The 17,060-nt window shown below is 37.7% G+C and overlaps 1 protein-coding gene across 5 annotated transcripts in view; it reads left to right on the top strand.

Moving 5' to 3' along the window:
• Positions 1 to 17,060, top strand: part of SUCO (SUN domain containing ossification factor) — a 77,722-nt gene that overhangs the window by 21,173 nt on the left and 39,489 nt on the right. For all 5 annotated transcript variants that reach the window (XR_010123089.1, XM_054456039.1, XM_054456057.2 and 2 more), the window contains 6 exons: positions 2,092 to 2,246; positions 3,530 to 3,667; positions 3,894 to 4,044; positions 15,241 to 15,364; positions 16,277 to 16,401; positions 16,892 to 16,959. Coding sequence is in view for 4 of the 5 variants with exons in the window: in XM_054456039.1 (XP_054312014.1) it covers positions 2,092 to 2,246; positions 3,530 to 3,667; positions 3,894 to 4,044; positions 15,241 to 15,364; positions 16,277 to 16,401; positions 16,892 to 16,959 (761 nt within the window). In the remaining variant the exon portion in view is untranslated. The remainder of the gene's footprint in view (positions 1 to 2,091; positions 2,247 to 3,529; positions 3,668 to 3,893; positions 4,045 to 15,240; positions 15,365 to 16,276; positions 16,402 to 16,891; positions 16,960 to 17,060) is intronic.

Genomic DNA, 17,060 nt, shown 5'->3' with positions numbered 1-17,060 from the left:
ATGAATAGATAATAGGTCAAAATATGTTTTTTCTCTTTTTCTCTCATATTGCATTCTGAATATTGTTTATTTTGTGCACCAGACTTTATGAAAAATACTAAAAACTAGACTATACACCATAAACTGATCAGAATGCTGAGGTATCTGGAAACCATGTAATATCAGTAATGGCTGAAGGAATGGGATATTTGATCTGTAGGCAGAAGGACTAAGGAAAAACTAAAATCTCGAATATTAAAAAAAAACACACATTTCAACTCAGAATGAGGGAGAATTCTTTCTTTTTTTTAAAAAAAAAAATACAGCCTTGGCTATTTTTTTTTTCGTTTTTTATTTTTTAACCTTGTACTTTTTGCAAGAGCCAGGGCTATTTTATAACTTACTGAGTTAACTAAAGCAATAGAATTAGTTTCATTTTATTGGATTCTGGAAGACATTTGTCAAGGGTTTATGCATAGGAGTAAGAGAAAAGTGATACTTGTAGCCCTTACAATTGTATGACTATCCTGAACACTCGTACCATTATTCATAAAACTTTTATTATGATGTAGTTGTGCTCAAATACTTCCGAGTGCTTACCATGTCTTGTATACCTATATTGTTCATTACAGTAGCCACTAGCCACGTGTGGCCATTAAGCACTTGAAATGTGGCTAGTCCAAATTGAAATTTACTGTAAGTGTAAAATACACATTGGATTTTGAAGACTTAATTAAAAAATAGCATGTAGGCCGGGCACAGTGGATCACCTGAGGTCAGGAGTTCGAGACCAGCCTGGCCAACATGGTGAAACCCTGTCTCTACCAAAAATACAAAAATTAGCCAGGTGTGGTGGTGCACGCCTATAGTCTCAGCTACTCAGGAGGCTGAGGCAGGAGAATCGCTTGAACCCAGGAGGCGGAGGTTGCAGAGAGCCGAGATCATGCCACTGCACTCCAGCCTGGGCGATAGAGTGAGACTCTGTCTCAAAAAAAAAAAAAAAATGTAAAGTATCTCATTAATTTTTAAATTTTGAATACATGTTCATATGGTAATACAGTATTTGATAATAAGGCAGTAGTCATTTTCTCAAGGCCTCCATCATAAAAATGCAGATGACTATTTATATTTTTTTGTTAATTTCTCAGTGTAAATAATTCCCCAAATGATCATACTTTATATTCTCCGGACTGCATGCCTTGATGTTTTTTTCTGCTCTTGTACTGGCCCTCCTTTTCTTTAATGCCTGTCTCTTCTAATTCATAATAGTCCTTAGTTTCTTTTTCCTTGAGCTGAACATGAGTACCTCTCACTTGATATTCATTTATTGAGCATTTAAATGCCTACTGTGTGCTAGGTACTGTGCTAGACACTGGGAATATGAGGATCAAGAGAATATAGTTCTTACTGAGGACATTTATAGTATAGTTGAAGAAGAGAGGGAGACATGAATAATGGCAATTGAGTTGTTATAGATGCAGTGATAAAAGTGTAGAGAGAACACTGGAGGCATAGAGGAAAGGGAGTAGTTAATTCTGTTTAGGGTTGCTCTTGGAGGAGGAGGTGCTGATAGAGGTTTTCAAATATGAACAGGTGTTAGGTAGATTTCACATTGTGTTTTGGAGGACTGAAAGGCCCAGGGCATTCAAGACTGAAGGAGCAGCAAGAATCATTTATTGCTTCATGGTGTTACTTGAACATATCTTATATTGTTGCTTATTGATACACATTATTTCCTAAACTGCTCAGGGTCAAGAACTATGTATTGTACTGTTTTGTACATGTCCATAGAGTTTCTTTGTTGCTACTATCATTCATCAATTAGAGAAGAGGGAAATCTCTGTAGGTCCTGATGCAAAGTAGGAAATAGGTAGGGAGAAAGTGCTTTCCTAGTTTATGAAATGCCATGAAAAATGCTTAGGGCCTGTATTTTCATATGAAATATATTCCTTAGGGTGGTATTGGAAGAAAGGATTTTTATAAAAGTACTTCTTTAGTGAACATTTTTTATATTGTCATTTTTCAGAAATGCTTTCCACAAATGCCCGTTCTGCTTAAGAGATGTTATATTAATCTCAACATTTAATTTAGCTGACTTGTTTTTTTAAACAGAATACAGAGTCAAAAAAGTTAAGTCCACCGGTGGTGGAGACACTCCCTACAGTTGATTTGCATGAAGAGTCTTCCAATGCAGTTGTGGACAGTGAAACTGTTGAAAATATTTCCAGCTCATCTACCTCAGAAATCACTCCAATCTCAAAGCTTGAGTAAGTCATTACAAAAAACAAACACAAAAAAGAATCTCCTTAGTTAGTGATAGAAAAATTTCCTTAAAAGATAAAGCAGCTTGATACTCAAGTTTGAAGTTTAGGCTATATAGCAGATCTAAATTACAGTGCTTGTGTTTTGTGTGCGTATGTGTGCATGCCTTTGTGTGTTTTGAATGTAATGATTTTGTAACAGGTTTATTTAGCTAACTAACTCAATGAAGCTGATAGATCCCAGATGTGAGATCTCTATATAGTCTAAGCAAAGTAAGGTTCTACTTAGGAAACAGTGCTCATTTGAATTATCTTCCCTATAATTATCAACTCAAATGTCAGGTTATTCATTTCCATTAAGTATCACTGTCATTTCATTCATTTTTATGTCTTCATGTGAATCGCTACCTTTTTCAAACTCGATAATAAATATTCAGAGTGTTTAGGTTTAAGTGATCCTTAATTTAGAAAATTTGTTATGTACTTCTCCTAGCTCCTTCCTGCAGCAGTCCAAAGAACAAAACAAAATGTCCTTCTCTTAATACAACATTAAGCATTTCCTTTATCAAATGAGTTAATATAAATAAAGTGCAAGAAGAATAACTGGTACATAGGATAAATGTGTCGGTTAATATCACCCTTGCTTCTCAAGAATGTAAGGGCCTGGGTTGAAGGAGTTGCACAAGATATTATGGTTACCATTTAGGAGCTTGTCTTAGTACAGGCCAGGGAACAGAAGACATGTTGAGAAATAATGATAGCATTTAAACTTTTAAATTTAAATGAATCAGAAGGAATTTAAGGCTAGATACTATATATCTGAAGAGTGAATTCTGTACTTCCATTATATTAAAAATGACTGGTTAATGAAATGGAGGTGAGGCAGGGAAAAATATGAAGGTTTATATTTTAAAAATGAAATTCTAAGAACACCTTAAAATTTTAGTAAAATGTCTTGAGATAATGACTTTTGAAGGATGCCATAAGTAACAACTTTAATGCTGGTAGAATTAATATAGTAATGATGGAAATTAAACTTTAGAGAAGATACATTGAGAATAAGTAATTTTTAAAAATCTTATTTTTGAAAGACCAAATATTAACCTCATATTTGATAAGTACTTATTTAGAAGCTGAGGACAATAACAGATCAAGTCAGCAATTTACATGATTTAAAATTTTCTTTCTTTGGTTTACATTATGTTTTGGAAATCACTAATAGTGTTTTTAATGTGTATTACCTCAAGTTTATTTAATTACCAGATTATGTTTCTTGTTTCTTTTTTTAGTGAAATAGAAAAATCTGGTACTATTCCAATAGCCAAACCAAGTGAAACTGAGCAGTCTGAAACTGATTGTGATGTTGGTGAGGCCCTTGATGCTAGTGCTCCAATTGAACAACCTTCCTTTGTCAGTCCACCTGACAGGTGGGTAGGAGCAGTTGTTTGTCCTTCTTATGATTCTGTAATAACAGCAGTGTCCTGTTTGAATGGACTTTGGTGTATGTTAAATTCCACTTTGATTGAGAGAAAGCTGATCTCTTTGTGTTTCTTCCTTGGTTTACTTTGTGCATGAGTTAAAAGAATTTAGATTGTATAGAATTTGTTATCCAGTAAAATCTGTTTATTTAATATATCTTTTGGTTTTAAACAGCCTTGTTGGCCAGCATATAGAAAATGTATCATCTTCACATGGTAAAGGAAAGATAACAAAATCAGAATTTGAATCAAAGGTTTCAGCAAGTGAACAGGGTGGTGGTGATCCAAAATCTGCATTGAATGCTTCAGATAATTTAAAAAATGAGGTAGGTATACAACTTGCACTATCTCTTACTTCTTTATGTAATGCATTTTTGTTATTAGCTAAGCTCATAATAATTTGCTAACTATATTTGTCATAAAATCAGGGAGATTAAGTAGACAATAACATGTGGAACTAACACGAACTGTGCTCCCTGAGAGCAAGTGATTCTGTTTCCAATATAGTGTTTATCACATAAAGTTGTTTCAAGTGTGAACTCTCTTAGGTTATATATTATTAAATGATTTTGTGCCACCCACAGCTGTTTGATACCAGATACATGAAGTCCTTATTTAATCCACTTCTTAGAAAGCTATCTAGAAGAAGGTATGACTAATTACATTTAATTATCTTCAGAATATAAGTTAATAATACAAGGTTAAATTTAGGCTCTTCAATCAGAACTATTTTAATGAAACATATTACCTTTCATTATTTGTGTGCAAAATACAACCAGACCACCTTATATTTTAGAGTGTGATTCTTATAATTAAGACAGGGCTTATCACAGTGGAACAGTTTTACTTTCTTTTCTCCGAGTTCTACCTTGACTTCATGTACTGTAGAATTTCTTGAAGTAGTATCAACACAGCAATTTAAACTTCCCTCAGGTAAGCAATAACTAAGTTACAGAGATGAAGTATATTCCATAAACTTAACAAAAACAAGAATAAATAGGGTCCAAGAATAGTTCAGTGTGCTGACTACCACATCCATATTTATTCCTCTTTAGTTTGGGGATCTTTTGTTCTCTGCTTTCTTTTTCACGTATTTTCAGTGAATATTCACTTACGACTAACTAAACTTCATTCTGGAGACTTTCACTATCACGGGACCAACTGTTTTGATGATGTTTCTTACAAATATAGGAGCTCAGCATTTCATAGTCTAACATCTTGAAGGACCTACTTTTCTCAGTGATACCAAATCACGCATATGTTAAAGTTTAGTTGTCAGATATCACATCCATGAATAAAATTAGACAAACTTTAAAACACATCTTTGAAGGTATTTATAATAATGTCAAGTGTAAAATTCAAGCATGGCAGCTAACTTTGTCCTAGATTTGCTTGTTCTCCTTAGCAGACTGAAATTTCTTTATTACCTGACTTAAACTGTTTGTGAGTCTATGCTAATCGGCAAAAGAGTAGAATTTTAATTAACTGTATTAATTACTTTCTAAATGAATTAGTATCCCAGAAAAATCATGGCAGATAATGAGCACATTATGAGTAATAGCCAATAGTTTTATGTCGTATCTACTTCAGAATAACTGCCCCGTTAAGTTTGTGTGAGTGGGAGAGAATTTGCTTTCTGATGCCTTGTGCTAGCCTCTTACTTCAAGGATCTGTGAGACACTGATTGCCATACTTATACAGAGAATGCTTTACAAACTGATTTTGTTGTATCGTTTATAGACAATGCATTACAAAGTGATTTTTATTGTATTTGTTCTCTTATTTGTTGCTAGGAGGATATAGTGATTTCTTTGGCTGGGCTTCAAAGGGTAAATGTATGTTGTTTTTGTTGCAGTTTTTGTATTTGAGCTTTACTTTGTTAGTATCTCAGCTAGGTAAGTTTTTATAAGTGTATGTTTCTTGTTTATTTTCTCAATGTATCTGATGCAGGACAGGCAAGCCCCAAAATTAGTGCTTAGCCTGGAAGGGTTCTTGGCTTAGCCCAGGAAAGAATTCAAGGGCAAGCCAGTGGTATTAAACAGCAACTTTAATTGAAGCGGCAGTGTACAGCAGCAGCAGAGGTACTGCTCTTTGTGGAGTAGGGCTACCCCATAAGCATTGTGCCCAGAATAGCAGCTCAGAAGCATTTCTGCAGTCATGTTTATATACAATTTTAATTATATGCAAATTAAAGGGTAGTTTATGCAGAAATTTCTAGGAAAAAGGTGGTAACTTCTGGGTTGTCAGGCAGTTGTTATGGGAAGGGGTGGTAACTTTTGGGTGTTGCCATGGAAAGAGGTAGTAACTTCCAGGTGTTGCTGTGGCAGTGGTAAACAGACATAGCACGTTGGTGGGCTTGGCTTACAGAAATTTGCTTCCATCTGGGACCTGTTTTAGCTGGTACTCAATTTGATCTGATGTCCAAGACCCACCTCCAGAATTGAATCCCACCTCCCTACCTCATTCCTCCCTCAGAGATTAGATACTCCTCCTTAATCTTAAGAAGGCTGCACAAGGACAGAGATCCATCTTCTGTAACTGCTTCCTGCTGAGTTTACAGTGTAGGCCCTGTCTAGCACCAGATAAGTGAAAATCTTTGGATAACTGATAGGGGCCCAGAGACAGGATGAGTTGGAAGCCTTGTGCTAACATTATCTTTACCTGGAACTGTTGTAATCTAAGACAAAACTTTACTAAGAGGTTAAACAAGCAAGGACCAAAAATTAGTAACAAGACAGCCTTCAAAGGTCCTAGAAGAGGTAGATAAAAGCCGGTTGAGACTTGTGAAGGCAGTTTTGATAGTTGACCAGCTGTAGTGCAGTAAGTGCCCTGGTTATATCTGTATCCAGGTAGTTTACTCATAGATCTTTTGAATGTTAATCTCAACCTGTCTGGAGTTGTTAATATATGTGCAGCAGGTTTTATTAATAACTGCAGATACTCTACCTTGTTCAGCTGGTAAATAGTCCAGTGCTAGTCTGTTATTGAGAAATACATTTGCCAAAGAGTCTAGGGACTCTCAAATTCTCTTTAGTGCATGACCTGTGTTGGTGGCTAAGGATTCTAGGGTTTGAGTCAAGTTGTTTAGGGTTCACTTTAAGCAAAGCCACCCAAGGGTATGCTACCCTGATTCCTGCCAGAATTAATCCTATTGCTCATTTACTTCTGGTGTTATTATGACTGTGACCTCTGAAGGGGCAAGAGTGGCTAACATATATTCATCTCAGTTCCAAGTTTTGATACATAAGGGAAAGCTACTCCTAAAAGAGCAGATGTTGACTTTTAACTATTCAGAATTAAAAAACAAAAAACAGATGACTACCTGGAGAGTCAGGTGTGGTTATGGGGTGTGACTTCTTCCCATTCATGGCCACAAAGAAAAATGAGCTGAATTGGGGCACAAATGGAGACCCTATGGGGTGTGATCTTTATTCTTTGTTGCCAGCTTGAGTCTATAGAGATACTTTCCCCCTATTCTAATGGGGGTGGTTGAACAATCTTTGTTTTCTGAAAGAGGGTGGCACTGCCACCTTCCCAGACTAGATAGTTGTTTTTCCCCTGTATATTCTAATCCAGGAGAAGCCACCATATATGGTCTCCTTGCTTTCAAGTGGAATCCCATTTACCTTGCTGCAGCATTGGTATCTTGGCAGCTAGAGTTGTATTCAGAGCATTGCAGGGAAACTTCTGCTTTAGTGTCATTAACACAAGAGGTGCAGAAGGTAGGATCATGAGTGCACTGGAGATATACATACCCAACTTCCCGGGTCCAGGTAATGGTGGGGAGGTTCAGGTGGATTTCGTTCATATGGGGGGAGTTCGTTCCACTTAACAAGTAAGGGTTTGGGTATTTCAGGATTGCTGTGGTTAGTTAGGAGGTCTGTGGGGGGTGTTTGTGAGATTTTTTGGATAAGCCAGAAGATTGAAATCTTTATCCTGGGGATGTTGATGACGAATCTAGCAACCATGAAGGTGGTGCCCTGATGCTATAATTTTTGAAATATTTACTGTAGAATTATGTTTCTACCCACACCAGCTCACGGTAATTGGGAGAGCAAACAAGATGAATAGTGACAACATGATATCTGCGGTTGGGCCTTAGCATGGCCTCTGCACCCAACAAGGACAAAAGAGGTGTTTCCTAGGAGGTTGGCTAAAGTGATCGAAAAGAAGTATTACACTATTTTGCTCCCCCACTGCTCAAAAGGGTTCAAGGACCAATGAGTACCCACTCACCTCTACTCTTGTCTGGCCCAGAACATCCCCTGGCTACAAGTCCCCTGACTCCAAGTCCCCTGGCCACAGGGTTCCCACCAAGGGACACAATGGACCTGGGGCAGGCAGCATACTATCTCAGCATTGGCACAGGAGAAAATAAAATCTTTGCCATTAACATTGCATCCAGCACCTTCTGACAACAAGGAGGAATACAAAACAAAAATCAAAATCCATAGCCCCCAACAGACTGAACAGATGCTCCCTTCCTGGCCAAAGGGAATGGATTTGGGCAGGCACCTACCAGCCCCCCAAACGCTTCTAAGCAATATAAGAGTCAAAACCAAAAGCCAAAATAAGTTACACATCAATAAAGAAACAACAGCATAGAATTAAGCTATACTGGAGGAAAACACTGCTCCCACAGACCTCTCTGTAAGACTAAACATTTTATTCTCAGGCCACAACGGCAGTTGTAGTTGGAGGAGAAAAACTCACAGGAGCTGACAAAAAAAGCTAAAAGAGTTAAATGAATCTGAGAAGCTTTCAAAAGAATAGATTACAAGATTGAAAAGCAAAATTTCTGGTAATTTAGCAAATTAACATTTTAAGAAAATTTGGTTTTAACATGTAGACCATTCTTTTTTTTTTTTTTGAGACGGAGTCTTGCTCTGTTGCCAATCTGGAGTGCAGTGGTGCAATCTCTGCTCACTGCAACCTCTGCCTCCCTGGTTCAAGTGATTCTCTTGCCTCAGCCTCCCATAGCTGGGACTGCAGGCGTGCACCACCATGCCCAGCTAATTTTTGTATTTTTAGTAGAGACGGGGTTTCACCATGTTGGCCATGGCCAGGATGGTCTCGATCTCTTGACCTCGTGATCCACCCGACTCGGCCTCCCAAAGTGCTGGGATTACAGGTGTGAGCCAGTGCACCCGGTTAGACCATTCTTTAGAAAGTGTATTGTAAACAATTTCCTTTTAATTATACCAAGTTTAATCATACACAAAATTTCTTTTATAAGAGTATCCTTTATGAACCTTGTCACGACATAGCACAGACCCTCCACAACATGCTTGAATTTTCTTACTTGTCTGATATGGTTTAGCTCTGTGTCGCCACCCAAATCTCATGTTGAGTTGTAATCCCCACATGTTAGAGGAGCGGCCAGATGGGAGGTGATTGAATTGTGGGGGTGGAATTTCCCCTTGCTGTTCTTGTGATAGCGAGTGACTTCTCACGTAATCTAGTTTAAAAGTGTGTAGTGCTTACCCCTTAACTCTCTTCCTCCTGCACTGCCATGTAAAGAAGGTACTTGCTTCCCCTGCCGTGATTGTAAGTTTTCTGAGGCCTCCCCAACCATGCTTCCTGTACAGCCTAAGAAACTGAGTCAATTAAAAATTAAACCTCTTTTCTTCGTAAAACACCCAGTCTCAAATAGTTTTTATAGCAGTGTGAGAACAGACTAATATAGAAATTGGTACCAGAGAAGTGGGGCATTGCTAAAAATATACTTGAAAATATGGAAGGGACTTTGGAACTGGGAAATGGGCAGAGGTTGGACAGTTTGGAGGGCTCAGAAGACAGGAAGATAACAGAAAGTTTGGAACTTCCTAGAGACTTGTTGAATGGTTTTGACCAGAATACTGATAATAATATGGACAGTGAAATTCAGGCTGAGGTGGTTTCAGATGGAGATGAGGAACTCATTGGGAATTTGAGCAGAGGTGACTCTTGCTGTGATTTAGCAAAGAGCCTGGTGGCATTGTGCCTCTGCTTTAAGGATCTGTGGAACTTTGAACTTGAGAGAGTTGATTTAGGGTATCTGGCAGAAGAAATTTCTAAGCAGTAAAGTATTCAAGATGTGGCCTGGCTACTTCTAAAAGCCTGTGTTCATTTGCATAAACAAAGAAATGGCCTAAAACTGGAACTTACATTTAAAAGGGAAGCAGAGTATAAAAGTTTGGAAAATTTGCAGCCTGACTATGTGGTAGAAAAGAAAAACCCATTTACTGGGGAGGGATTCAAGCCTGCAGAGATTTGCATAAGTAAAGAGGATCCAAATGTTAATAGCCAAGAAAGTGGGGGGAATGCTTTTAGGGCATTTTAGACACCTTCATGGCAGCCCCTCCCATCACAGACCAGGAGGCCTAAGAGGGAAAAATGGTTGCGTGGGCCAGGCCCAGGGTCCTGCTGCTCTGTGCAGCCTCCAGACATGGTGCCCTGCATCCCAGCTGCTCCAGCTTCAGCTGTGGTTGAAAGGGACAAAGGTACAGATCAGGCCATTGCTTCAAAGGGTGCAAGCCCCAAGCCTTTGCACCTTCCGTGTGGTATTGGGCCTGTGAGTGCAAAAAGGGCAGGAGTTGAGGTTTGGGAACTTCTGCCTAGATTTCAGAGGATGTATGGAAATGTCTGGATGTCCAGGCAGAAGTCTGCTGCAGGGACAGAGCCCTTATGGAGAACCTCTAAAAGGGCAGTGCAGAGGGGAAATATGGGGTGGGAACCCCCAACCCCCAGCATCCCCACTGGGGCACTGCCTAGTGGAGCTGTGAGAAGAGGGCCACCATCCTCCAGACCCCAGAATGTTAGATCCACCAACAGCTTGCACCGTGCACCTGGAAAAGTTGCAGGCACTCAACACCAGCTCCTGAAAGCAGTTATGGGGGCTCTACCCTGCAGAGCCACAGGGGTGGAGCTGCCCAGGGCCTTGGTAATGAATGAGTTCTCATGTGATCTGGTTGTTTAAAAGTGTGTTGCACTTCCCCCTTCACTCTCTTCCTCCTGCGCCACCATGTATAGAAGGTGCTTGCTTCCCCTTCACTCTTCTACCATGATTGTAAGTTTCCTGAGGCCTCCTCAACTGTGTTTCATTTACAGCCTGCAGAACTGTGAGTCAGTTAAACCTTTTTTTTTTTTCATAAATTACCCAATCTCAGGTGGTTCTTTATAGCAGTGTGAGAATGGACTAATACGTTGTCCTGTACTACCTCTTTCTTGAATAACCAGACATTTTACTTTAGGACAAGGATTTACTATGCAAGATTTCTCCCTCATATAAAATTACTATTTTTTTATATCCTTTGCAAAACAAAGAGAAAACATTTTCTATCCATAACATTCTTTATGTCTGTCTTTTCTACCTAATGGTTGCCTTATATTTTGAACTTCCCTTTTAGTAACTTCCAAATTAAACAAAACATTTTTTTCCCAATAAAAAATACATTTCTTTAGCACATTTTATGTAAACCTAGCAAGAAGTCCTGAACTGCCTACCAGACATTAGAATTTTATAGATGAGAACCATTTTACCATTTTTAGATTTTATACCATACAATAAGCTCAATCTATTCTATTCTGTTCTGTTCTGTTCTGTTCTATTCTATTCTCATGCCATTTTAATCATTTTAAAGCCTATGCACATAAGTAATTTACCTAGGAAAGGGTTGCCAAAGGGGAGACTTCAGAGGCCCTGACTTGCTGGAGAACCTACCTGGTAGCGGAGACACTGAGAAAATAGGTAGCCACTTGTTGACTGCTGTAGGTGGCTGTCCATTTGAGGTCAGGAGCCTGTGAACTCCCAATTCCTTTGACCAAGAGGGGCAGTTACAAGCAAAGCAGTTATAAGACACCTCCCAAGAAGGGGGTTGCAACTGGCTGTTAGGAAAATAATACTTCTAACTTTAGGACAGAAAAGGGCAAGACTAATACTCCCCTAGGGAGAGGGGCTGTAACCCACAGTCCTAAAGGAATGTCAATGCCAAAAACCCCAGCGCATCTGGGGTGCAGTCTATAATACCAATGCTGAAAACCCAGAGTGCCTGCATTTAAGCCAAGGAGGGTCCCCTCACCAATGCCAAAAACCCTAGTGCACCCCGGGTGCAGCCAACAGCGTCCCACGACCGAGTTGAGGTCACAGAATGTGACTCTGGTGTCCCAGAGTCAACACACTGGGGGAACCTCTCACAACTAAGTGTCACACCTTAAACAATTGCCCACACACAGTTGACAGAAAGTTAAAAGCAAACAATAAGACTGCACACATTTTAGGATTGAAAGTGAAATGACTGGTGGAATAATGAAATAGAAGGGCAAGGACCAGTGGAAGAGGTGCTCAGGATGTGTTTCAGGGCACACTAACGATGGGGGCTTTTAACTGACCACTTAGCCAAAGGCTTTTATTCCCTAGCTTACCTGATATTATAGGGGGTGGTAGAGGGGACACACCCATCCACAGAAGCCAAAATATGACTGATCTTCCACATGGGATTTGGGTGAAGGTCTCTCCAGTTTTCCCCCATCTAGAGTGGGTTCAGCTGCTGCAGTGGGAGGGGCTTGCACAGGGGCTGGTAACCTACCGGTCTGCCTGTCAGAGCAGTGGGTCCCATATGAGGCAGTGGCACTATGGCCACTTGCTCATCTGCTCGGCTGTGCTGTCTGCCAGGGAAAATGATGCCTCTCAAAAGAGCCTTTGATTAGCGTTAGAGCTCAGGTGTTACAGCTCTGCTTAGTTACCTCTCTGCTCATCTCACGTGCTGCCATCTCTTGCTGTCTTGTTAATTGCTGTCTCTTGTTGTCCCTTGCTATTTTCTCACTGTTTCTCTGACTGCCATCTCTCATTGGCTCTTGCCAGTCACCTTCTCTCCATCTCTGCTGTTGCATCATCTTGCCTATCCTCCAGTCACTGCCATCTCTGCTTTCTTCATCCCTTTGTGGTCGCCAGATGATTCAGGACAGGGAAGCCCTCAAATTGGGGCTTAGCCCAGGAGGGTTCTTGGCTTCACCTAGGAAAGAATTCAAGGGCAAGCTGGTGGTGTTAAACAGCAACTTTTATTGAAGTGACTGTATACAGCAGGAGCAGAAGTACTGCTCTTTGAGGAACAGGGCTACCCCACAGGCAGGGTGCCTAGAGTAGCAGCTCAGAGGCAGTTGTGCAGTCATACCCACTTTTAATTATATGCAAATTAAGGGGTGGTTTATGCAGAAATTTCTAGGAAATTGGTGGTAACTTCCAGGTTGCTGGATCCTTGTCACGGAAAGGGGTGGTAACTTCCAGTTGTTGCCATGGCAATGCTAAACTGACAAGGCACACTGGTGGGCATGTCTTACGGAAACTGCTCCTGACCTGTTTCATGTGGTCATCCATATGGTTCGGTGTCAGAGCCCTGCCTCCGGAGTCAGTCGAGTCTTGTCTCCTTCCTTATATTCAAACTAGATTTTTATTATCTAATTGAAAAAAATTAAATTAGTGGTAATACTAGCTCTTTTATCTTTTTCTGGCATGTGTTGTTTTAAATAGCCATACACTTCATTCATTTAGTAAATCAACTTGTTCTGTAAAGCACTCTAAGATGGAAGTTGGGTGGGGACCAAATTGCTGTCTTCCTAAAGGGAGGTTTAGAAATGGCTCTACTTCCTTTGAAGAAAAAAAGAAATAGTCCCAGAAGTTATGGATATTTCATGTTAATGCTCAAAAGCATGCTCTTATGTAGCAAATATAAACTAAACGAGACTTATATTGTTTACCAGAGTTACCTATCTAATAGATTTTGTACACTTCTCAAGATAGTGTTAATGAACACATCAAAACTTTGTTTTAGGAATACAGAAATGATTCAATAATGGAATAAAGGTCTGTGTATTCATTATTCAGTTTAAGAGGAAAAAAAGTCACAAGATTGTGTGCCCTTCCCCAGTATTCCTTCTCTTGTCTTCAGATATAACCACTGTCTTAAATTTAGTGGGTTTTTTTGTTTAGTTTTAGAGCTTTTCAAATAAGTATAAACAATATATATTATTCTGTGGCAGAGTTTAATATAAATGACGTTCTTGCCTTAAGTAACATTTTATTTAACATTGTTTTTGAGATTTGTTCATTGTTTCCACTGCTCTGTTTATAGTGACTACTGCAGTTCATCCATTCCTCATTTAATGGATATTTAGGTTATTATTTTTGGTATTAAAAGCAGTACTCTAATGAACATTCTTATGCATATCTTTTGGACACACATGAGTGTTTTAGATTTATACATGGGGTGTATTTAGGGATTATGCACATTTTGATATTGTTAAATTTTAAACTCCTTTTAGCATAGATTTCTCTTGGCTCAGCAGATATTTCACACTTGGCCACAGACTATCACACTTTAAACTCCATTAGATTTGTATAATTTATGTCAGCATGCCCCAACCCCCAGGCCGCAGACCAGCACCAGTCCATGGCCTGTTAGGAACCAGGCTGCACGACAGGTGGTGAGCAGCGGGTAAGCAAGCATTATCGTCTGAATTCTGCCTCCTGTCATATCAGTGGTGGCATTAGAATCTTATATGAGTGCGAACCCTATTGTGAACTGCACATGTGAGGGATCTAGGTTGTGCACTCCTTATGAGAATCTAATGCCTTATGGTCTAAGGTGGAACAGTTTCATCCCAAAACCATCTCCCCGCCCCATCCATGGGAAAATTTTCCATGAAACTGGTCCCTGGTTTCAGAAAAGTTGTGGACCACTGATTTATATGATATCTCAGGCTTTCATTTGGATTCCATGATTATTACTGAAATTGTATTTCTTTTTGCAAATTTATTGATTTTATTCTTTGCTTCCCACCTACCCCATCCCCTTATTTGATTTGCTGATATTCTTTATACTTGATAATAATTCTTTGTTGACTGAATGTATTGCAGATACTTCTCTCAGTGTGTGACTTATTCGTCCATGTCATTTATGGTTAACCTAGCCAAATGTATCAGCTTTTAAAAATGATTTATGCATTCTGCATCTTGTTAACATGATTTATAAAGATTTTTACATTTTCCTCTAAAATGTAAAGTTTTGTTTTTTCACATTTAGATTTTTTAATTTGATTAAAATTTTTGTGTACACAGTGTTTCTTTTTAAGGATATTGTGGAAATAATATTAAAACATCTAAAATTATCTAGCTTCCTTTAATGGATGTATTAACTTATATTTTAAGGTGGATGCATGGCAAGTATACAATTTATTCATTTGTACAGGCTACATATGAGTAATTGTTTGCGTTAGAGTTTTATATAATTATTTTTTTCAACGACCTATGCTTATATCACTTAACAAGTGAAGGAACACATCCTAAAAAGAATGTTTGAATTATCTCAAGAGAAATTCAACTTTTAAGTAAACCAAAACCTTTCTTTTTACGTTTTTTATTTTTTCAAAATATAATCATTCATTATAAATTGGAACTTTAATTTGACAGAAACATTTGTATTTATTTCTAAAATTTATTTGTATTATTTGAAAGTTGAAGTCTTATTTTTTGGTGTTTCTTTCAGAGCTCTGATTATACAAAACCGGGAGACATTGACCCTACATCAGTAGCAAGTCCCAAAGATCCAGAAGATATACCAACATTTGATGAATGGAAGAAGAAAGTTATGGAAGTAGAAAAAGAAAAAAGTAAGGAAGTCTTTGAGTTCCTTAAACTTTTTTTTTTAAGTTTATGGTGTAGTTTTAATATGCTTTCTTTTTTTGATTGGTAAAACAAAATAAAACTTACTTTTGAAAACTTTTTAAAGGTGAAACGTAACCAAGTTGCTGTTGATCCATCTGTCTATCATGTACCTGTATATAATTACATACAGTTTTAGTTTTAATTAAAATCCATTCTTGTAAATTATTAAGTGAGCATAAAATAAGGCATAGCAGTGATTTTCATCACAATACGAGGAAAATTGAGGCATGGAAACTATTTTAAAATTCATATGAAACTCAAAAAGAACTTGCATAAAATCCTTGGGTTTAAAATATTCTTTAACTTACCAAAAGATGTTTTACATATGATGTTTCAAGAACATACCTAAAGAAAAGCTTGCTTATGTTATGAGGGAGAGGAGGCTGACTAAAACTATAGTTAATTTATTCCCTGTGTGATGGGTTATTAGGTGCAGCACACCACCATGGCACGTGTTTACCTATGTAACAAACCTGCACGTCTTGCGCGTGTACCCCAGAGCTTAAAAAAAAAACAATAAAATAATTTAAAAAATACATCCTTAATAGATGTTTATAATAGATATAAATACAGAAAGCTTTGATTCTCATGGACAAGCTTCATTTTGTGAGTTATATTACTTAGACATAAGTAATGTAGAATTTTGTAGTTAATTTGTTTTGGGGGGATATTTTAAAGCTATTGAGGTGGAGCACTTTGATTTTTTTATGAATTTTTAAAATATTCTCTCAAGTGTTAAAACCCATTCTTTTCTAGAAGACAGCTTGTTGCTTTTGAGATCAGTGTTGCTAGAGGTATTTTCAGTCATAATCATCAAATATATATATATAAATATTTATAATAAGGTTTGTCTGCAGGTCAGTCAATGCATGCATCTTCTAATGGAGGTTCACATGCCACCAAAAAGGTCCAGAAAAATCGAAATAATTATGCCTCAGTAGAATGTGGTGCCAAAATTCTAGCAGCTAATCCAGAAGCCAAGGTAGGTGCTTAAATATAAAATTTTGTATATATAGGAAATTAATGACTTTTTAAAATATAGGCATTTGTTTCCTGGGAACTATATTTTAATGTGAGATATTTTCCTTATTCACTAATAAAAGCAGAATATGCTTTTCAAAACATTATCTTGTATGAATTCTTATTTATATTGGCTGATGTATTTTACCCTGCATTTTTTAACTTTTAAAACCCGTATGAAATTTTAAAAAGGAAATAACTAAAATATTATTTTTTTCTTTAAAGTAACAGGCATTGAATTTTAAATATATCATTGTAACACTAATTTAATGCTGTTGCCGTGAATGGTGAATCTTAGCCACTTTTATGTTTTTTTCCCAAGTGAGTGTTTTAAAGTCTTAGGTGTACTTAAGATCTAAAAATACAGAAGTCTCAGAAAACTTTAAAGTTAAAATAAATACTTTCTTCATTGTTCCTTAAGTAATTTGTTTCCTTTCCTCTTTTTAAAATAGAGCACATCTGCTATTCTTATAGAAAATATGGATCTTTATATGTTGAATCCTTGCAGCACTAAAATTTGGTGAGTAATACACAATTTTAAAAAGTACATTCTACATATATATGCATATTATGTTAAGCTTTTACATTAGGATTAGATTGATTTATATAATAATTTAATAA

The sequence above is a fragment of the Pongo pygmaeus genome, chromosome 1, assembly GCF_028885625.2.
Source record: "Pongo pygmaeus isolate AG05252 chromosome 1, NHGRI_mPonPyg2-v2.0_pri, whole genome shotgun sequence".
In the NCBI taxonomy this organism is placed as follows: Eukaryota; Metazoa; Chordata; class Mammalia; order Primates; family Hominidae; genus Pongo; species Pongo pygmaeus.
This window is presented reverse-complemented; position numbering and strand designations above follow the sequence as displayed.